Genomic DNA, 8,151 nt, shown 5'->3' on the forward strand with positions numbered 1-8,151 from the left:
CGATTAGCTAGGTAAAGACCACATCGAGGCTATCAACACTCGATGACCATTCTTCCTCTCGAATGTCTAGGCATGAACCACACCTATCGACCCTCGATGACCACTCTTCCTCTCGAATGGCTAGGCAAACCCCACTAGGATCCATAGTGACACCCTTCCACCGAAGTAGCTCGGCCAAACACAAAACAACAAATATCATGACCTATTAACCGAATCACAATCACAGAAGCTGAATCGCTCATTATGGATTATGTTCATCATCCCGTTAATAGGGGGCATACCAATGGCATTAATTAATTTAGAAACCAAGTTCAAATCCTTAATCAATTTCAATTCAACCGAACCCATTCATAGGGCTAAACACATCAAATATCTAAGCCTTTGAAATCAAGTTTAAAACATCCCTTATAGGGATAAATCATGTTCAAAGTTCAAAGCTTTATAATTCAATTTTAATCATTCCTTGATAAGGGAAAATTGCGGATACATATATATAATATAATACCCATAAGGTTTAATGAGGGCTTGTCCCTTACGCTCACAAATCTTGCAAAAGAAGCCATTTTTTAAAGGTTGAAAAATATGGTAAAAAAAAGAGACATAATGTGGGCTTATCCCTTACGCACACAAATCATGCAAATGAAGCCATTTTTTAAAGGTTGAAAAGTATGTTAAAAAAAGAGACATACCTCAATTCCCCCTAAAATGCTACCAAACGGATATTCCAAGCTCAACAATCACTCTACAATTGATTTAGCTGACAAAGGTTATAACTTGACACTTTCTCGTGAATTCCAACCCTTTTTGAAACTAGTGTTTTTAAGCAATTTCATGTTCTTGCTTTCATACAATTCACCCATGGATTCTAATAATATATAAATGATATATAATCTTAAAACAATCCCCCTAACTATATTTGAATGTTAGAAACTTACCTCATGACGAATTCCCAACGATTCTTCTCTTCAATAGTTCTTGAATCGAATTCTCACTATCTATGGAATAGCTGAGGATTATAGTGTTAATCTTTGTTAGATTGAGGTAATACCCAATGGGATTTGTGTAGGTGCTCACATTGGATGTTTTGGGGAAGCCCTAGAGTGCTTTCTCTCCAAAACTTCGTCCAAAATGAAGTGAGGAAAAGTTTTACGAAGTCAGGCTTTTATAAAATTTAGGAAATATCACTTTAGGATAAAATGGCTTGGCGCGGCCCGAGATATGGCCCGCTTCAGGCACGGTATAATTTTGATGGTGACAAAAAAAATTATCCAGGAAATTTATCCTGGCGCGTCGCACCGCGAGACACGCACGCCTTAATTTTCACTTAATTGTTAACGTTCAGTAAAATGGGCGTAACTCCTAGCAAAATGCTTTGATTGAGCTGGTTCACATATGGTTGGAAAGGTATTTCAACGGGCTACAACTTTCATATTTTAAGCTTTATTCAATTCCGAACAGATTTTCACGTATACCAGCTAGAAGTTAGACCTACCATAAATTTAGTTGATTCCATCGAATCTTACGCACCCCACTATGCGTCTTCCTTTTAAAACATCTGTTTTCCCCCAAAATCATCGCCAAGGACTTCATATGGCTAAAATGTCACATTCATACACATTCACGCCGAACTCGAATTTACAGAGTGTTATAAATTAGTTTGAGTTAATCAACGTTGTCGGGCTGTTGTATCATGGAGAGGACAAGTCAAGAAGATTACTGTTGGACCGGTAAAGATTTGCTGGATTGAGCTTCAATCTTCCTAAAGAGACGAGATATCTGCGTTTTAACCTGACGATATTTTAGTTTTGTTCATTGTATTTTTCAATTGTTATTGTATTTTCACCATCATATTGTACCAACCTATATGATCTCTCCAACCATGACACGGTGCACAAATACTGAAAATCAGGGGTTGCGCTGTTACTGGATGACCTTTATAGCATGCGGGATGCCTTAATTACATCACTAAGGTTAATTAGATCTATATAACATCTAAAACTTAGGGTGCTTCACAAAAAGAAATTTTACGTTCAACTTCATATATATCGAAACAATTTTACAAATTTGAAGATCTAATAAACTGATCATTTATTTACTTAATCTAACTTTATTTATTTCCAGGTAGTTGTTACATAAGGTTGCATCACTATATAACTAAAGATATACTGATCTATTGTGCTGTCTTGCCTTGTGAAATCCTCATATGCTGCAAGAATGACTTTCTATCCTGCTTACGGGAGAAGTAATCTTTCACATAGTTTTCCATTGTCACTGTCCTGAATGCTGGTTGAATGTCCTGGTTTGTTATTGAAGCTGCTGGTCCAACCTCTGCTTCAAACTTGGGGTTAAAGAACATGGCTATTGAAATCCTCTCTTTAATTGAATTCACTGTTACCCTGTGCTCTGTGCTTTTGTAAAGACCATTGCTCCATATCTGCAACTTTAGATTAGCGTTATAATCTGATTTATAGAAAGAGAAAGAGCAAGAATGAGAAAAAGAAATTCCCAAATAATGTTTGATTTCCTCAAGTGACTGGAACTCATGATTTTCTTTTCATCATGAAGATAGTCAACAGGATTCCCTGGATTTTTTCTTCTAAGCAGACTATGACGTGTCAAAATGTAGTCGAATCATCACCCTAAATAGGTGCTTCTAATGTCGTAATCGTAACTATTTATATTTATGGCTAGTAAAATTGGCTGATCTCAGACAAATTAACTCTATCTTTTGATTTTAGCAAATGTTTTTGTATCAAACGGGACAGAGGGGGATGAACTGTCTGAAAATTATGTCATACCAATTTGATAATTTAGGAGAGATAAAAAAATGTTAGGTGGTGGTGATTACTTCCTATTTAATTATGTCTTTGATGAGCAAAGTTATTTGATAATTATGTTAATGGGGAAGGTAGTGGATGAAAATTAAAATATGCAGTCAAGTTGAACCAAACATGGATATAAGAAAACAAAAAACGGAAGGGGGAAGGATTTTGTGTCTTCTAACACACTTTTGCAATATGATACTCCTTCCGGATCAAGAAGAGTGTAACTTAGCCTTTTTTTCTTGCTTGAAAAAGTGTGTTCCTTATTAAGTGTTAAGTTACCAAATCCAACACTTATATAACTAGTGATAGTTTAGTAAAATTTTACTTTTTTTTTTTACATTAGAATTTTTTAAATAGGTGTGCACATAATTAAGTAGACACTCGTTTTGATCGGAGGGAGTACTAATTGAAAGGCCTTTCGATTTAATTCAAGGTCTTCTTTCGAGAAGGACCGTGGGGATTCTTTCATTATTAATCCCGCGAGAGCCAGGACTTTAGACATTGGAAAACACGTTTTTATTCTAATAAAAAAATGTAGTTGTGGTCCAGGTAATGGATTAGGTGGTAGCATTATTTTTAAATTTGGATATAATAATGCTTCCAGTACAAGAAAAGAAACTTTATGAGCATGTTTTTCTTGTGTTCATCCACTAAATTATTAACTTTATTTTACGAGCTTATTTTCAAGTCATTAACTTATTCTCCATATCTATTGTATATGGTTATAGCATGATAAATGGCTGACCATCATGGAATATGAAAACTTTTACATGTGCATTTCCTGCCTCTCAAGTCAAAAGGAAATACATGCTTAATTAACTAGGCTCTTCTTGACAGAAAACTAATTCTTAACAAATTTTTTTTATCAATTTTACCACTTTATATTTTTCATACAACTTCACTAGGAATTTTATAGCACTGATTCAAAATATATTTCCGAAGAAAAAATTGTCTTTTTCTTTTAAAGGCCAATTGCATATGCCACTACTAGAAAATCACTATTTTCCCATCGAAAAATGTTCAGTAGCTATTCTCACAGATATTTTGATTGAATCAATGAGAAAAGAAAAAATAGTAGTGTTTTCCCACAGAAAAATTGGGAAGTTTCTCAGCGTTTCAATGGGAACCCGTTTCTCAACATTTCAATGGAACTTATTTCCCACCATGCGTTTTCCTAATGAGCTGGTTCGGTAAAAATGGGGTGGAAAAAATCATGTTAAAACAACAAATTTCTCTCTGATTTGTGGTGGGAAAAGCCTATGTTCCTAATAGTGTGCCACCAACTTGTCCATCTCAAGAAATTCGAAATGGCTGGTAATATCACCAAAAGGAATTAGGGGGTTTGCAGAGAATAGAAACTGCTTAAAAGGCTAGGTTTAGAGGAGTTTGCAGAGGGAGAAAGGGGTTGATTGAGATAAATCAAGCAACGAACCGGAAAAAGAAAAAAAAAAGTTTAACTTTTACTATTTATGTTTCAACTTTTGTGTCTTACTATCTTTTTTAGTTTGCTTAAAAAAGAATATCACCTTCTATATTTAGTAATTCTTTAATTTCAATATTCTTAGTATTCCTCTTTTGTGATATTTAAAAACACAATATTTAAAAGACATTATGATACATTAACACCTCTTTTGTTTAATCCCACAATATTCCAAAAGTTTCTTATTTTTCTATGAAATATAGGAAAGAGTATGAAGACTTTCAAAGAAATTATTCAAACTCAAAAGGCTATTTACAAATAGCTAGGAATAAGGGATTCAAACTCAAGAATTTAATTGACATGTCCTTCTCCGCTTAAGTGTTCTTTTCTTAGGTCATCAAACAAAAATACTCTTTTCGTTTGTGAAGTGTTTGACTGTATATAGAGTTTAAGAAAAAAAGAAACACTTTTTTTAAAATTTATTAATTTTAAGCTAAAACAAGTCATAAAAAAATTTATGGATAGAAATTATCTCATTAATGATAAATGAGAAGTTTGAAATTGAATTTTTACTAAACATAAAAAGATGTTATTTTTAAAAAATTTACTAAAAAAGAAAGGGTGTCGTATAAATTGTGTGCTAACAAAGTAATACATATGTGGCAAAGTGGCAAAACCTCAAGAATGTCGCCAAGATTGACAACGAAGGCATTAGGAAGGAAGTGTACTGGGATCCAGATACCATCCTTTTTAACTTGTAAGCCATCTACCCCATTAACTTGGTGAAGGATGGTGATTCCAGTAGCATCTGAATGAGGTCTAAAACCCATAACCTGCTCTGGTTTTGGGCATGGTGGATAGTAAGTCATCCTCACTGATTGCATCCCATCCTCGAACATCTCTTCTACTTCTTCTTTAGTAATCTTCAGAGTTTTTACTATTGATAATACAAGAATATCAGCAAGTTTTTGCAACTCCAAGAGATAAGCCTCAAGAGTGTCCCTGTAGCGTAAAATATGTTAGATTCCTGTATCCCCACATTGCGTCATACATATATATATATATATAAAGAGAGAGAGAGAGAGGACCTAAGTGAAGGAGGGAGTTGTGGAAGAAGATGTGGTTTTCTTCTCTGAATAGGGTTGGTTATCATGAAAAACCTATCAGCCCAATCGAGGCCCTTTTGATCTTGGGAGTGTATAGCTGTTTGGCCATAACCTTCAAAATCACCTGCCCTAAGCTTGTATCTCATTTTCTTTTCTGGCGGAAGTCTGTAGAATTCCTCAATCTCATAATTGAGTTTCTCCATTATTAAAGAGCTGACTCCATGATTCACTAACTGTAATGTTTTATTATTAATTTCATGTCATGTATAGACAAATAAATATACACAAGGCCTTAAAAGCTTTTTCACATACTTCATCAAACCCCCCCCCCCCCCAACCTCCCCCCCCCCCCAATCACAACCAAAAAAATAATAATTTGTTCTTGTTGCTATATGATTGAAGGGATTTTTCAGAAAAATGTTCGCTACGAAAAAACCATTTTTTGTAGTTTGTTACTCCCATAAAGAAGATGAAAAATGACATGTATTATATTTAGGGTAAGAGTCATTTTCCTTATAATTACCTTAACTTTTAACTTCATATTGTTTACTTTGATTAATACTTACGCGATACTATTATTAGTAGTACCAAAAAACTTCAACAGGAATCCCCGATTTTGCTACAATTATTAGTATTGATCTTTAAGAAATACTATTTTTGGAAATATTTTTCCTATTCATGATCAACCCAAACAGTGGAAAAGAACTTGCTAGAAAATATTACCCATGAAAAACATATTTTCCAAAAATGACTTTCGTCATACCAACCACACTAATCTTAATGTAGATTATAGAATTATTTAAAGCAAAAACACCAAATTTATGTATCACTAAAGAATTACCTGAAAAATTCCCCATTCTTTGCAAGTTAAGTGCAGCCTCTGATGTTCAGGACCTCCGGTTTGCTCAAGGACTAAATTTTTCAAGTCAATTGTTGGGATATCTGGTGCAAGGCTGGCTTCTAAGAGAAGGGAATTAGGTTCTTGATCATTGTGAAGGTATCGATTTGGGATAGAAATTATGGCTTCTTTTGAAAGCTCTTGAAGACTTATTGAACTCTCAAGTTTTCTTGACTCTAAGGCCATGGCTGCAATAAAACAAGTGCATTATATTATGAAACCGTTTTGGTGATGTATATATAGACCCAAAAATCATATACATGCCGGAAATATTCATTCATCAAAGGCAAATTAAATAATGGTCCGGTGAAGAATATTTACATATTAAATTCATAACTTAATTTTTTATTTGTTAAAATAAGTCAATCTTGCATAAGTAAAGAAATAATAAGAGGCGTGAGAATTTAAAAAAACTGCTTAACATCAATGTGATGTAGAGGTGTCAATGATATGGTTCGGGTGATTATTTTATAAAATCATCCTTTTTAACTGAGTTTACTATAATGATAAATTCAATTTTTATCTCCAACTAGATTTACTATTATTTTTATTATTTTATTTTCGATGTTACTATGATCTTAAGGTTATGGGTTCCAACTAATTTAGTATTATTAGCCAAAGATGTAGATATCTGATAAAATAAATAATTAAAAAAGAAAGAAATAACAAATAAGAAGTAAGAATAATTAAAAAAAAAAAAAATATATATATATATATATATATATATATATATATATATATATATATATATATAAATTGCCGCATAAATGCTTTGTTGGCATAGTTTCAATCGCACACAATACAAACAGAGTGAAGCCATTATACAAGCCATTTGGTAATACAACCGAATTATTGATCGATCTCAACTAATACGCAAGCACATTTTTAGGATCGGGGCTAGTTCTATGCACTTCAAGTATTTGATTCTTTAAGCAATTTGCTTAAGAAGGTAAAGCATCGGAAATATAACATTAATCAACACAGATTTTTACGTGAAAAACGCCTTCTTTGAAGGGAGTCAAATACCGCGACCTATCTTCCTATAGGATTTACCAAAATCTTCTCTAAAATCCGGAGCGATAACAGGTTTACAACTTCCTTATGAAACCCAAATGACTTGTCCCCTGAATACTCCACTTAGAGTAACCTAGTAACAAACGAACACCTATTACAAATACTTGCAAAGGAAAATAGGTGAGAACCACAAAAGAATCTAACTGTAACTAAAGAACTAGAAGGGATAAATCTTGATAAACTCGGGTTCATTGTTGTTTGGGATAGTTGCATCTTCTTGAGATGAAGACGCTGATTTCGCTCACATTTCTTCTGTCATTGGAGTTCCTATAGTTGTGGATTCCAAGTTCCAATGCTTGATCGTACTGTGTATATAGAGTGTAGGGTCGATCGACAATGCTATTGAGTACACATTAATTACTCATACTCACTCTACACTTGCTACACCTTTTTGTATGCGTGCATTTTGTTCCTAACACAAGCGGAGCTCGGACTTCACTGCTCGTTGAGGAGTTTCTTTGAAGGATTTAGGGTGAGCTACTGGCTGTTATGCGGCACTGAATTCTTCTTCTATGCTTATTTTGTCTTTCCTATTTCTACATAATGTGTTGGGATATTATTCCAGATTTGTCTTACTGCTCTAGTAGTTCTTGTACTAGTGATTTCAGATTTTGGGAGTTGTGTTGTACTTATTTTTGTATTATTATTATAATAGACTTATTATGACTTTGAAATGGCGCTATTTATTTTCCACATGTTATACTTGTATGAATTGTCTACTCGTTGTGGATGGTTTGCCTATCGGGTCGGGATAGGTGCCTTCATGGCTTTGGAAATTGGGTCATGATATATTGATATCAAAGCTTTAGATTCATCGTTTTCACAAGT

At 33.8% G+C, this 8,151-nt stretch overlaps 1 protein-coding gene across 1 annotated transcript; it reads right to left on the minus strand.

Annotated features, from left to right (window-relative positions):
* Positions 1 to 2,022: 2,022 nt before the first annotated feature.
* Positions 2,023 to 6,533, minus strand: LOC132033280 (protein SRG1-like). The gene is made up of 4 exons (XM_059423214.1): positions 6,193 to 6,533; positions 5,334 to 5,584; positions 4,923 to 5,247; positions 2,023 to 2,434 (listed from the first exon to the last, which is right to left on the minus strand). The coding sequence occupies exons 1-4, from the start codon at positions 6,433 to 6,435 to the stop codon at positions 2,171 to 2,173; spliced, it is 1,083 nt and encodes a 360-aa protein (XP_059279197.1). The 5' UTR covers positions 6,436 to 6,533; the 3' UTR covers positions 2,023 to 2,170.
* Between the last annotated feature and the right edge of the window lie 1,618 nt (positions 6,534 to 8,151).

Source organism: Lycium ferocissimum, chromosome 2, assembly GCF_029784015.1.
Source record: "Lycium ferocissimum isolate CSIRO_LF1 chromosome 2, AGI_CSIRO_Lferr_CH_V1, whole genome shotgun sequence".
NCBI lineage: Eukaryota > Viridiplantae > Streptophyta > Magnoliopsida > Solanales > Solanaceae > Lycium > Lycium ferocissimum.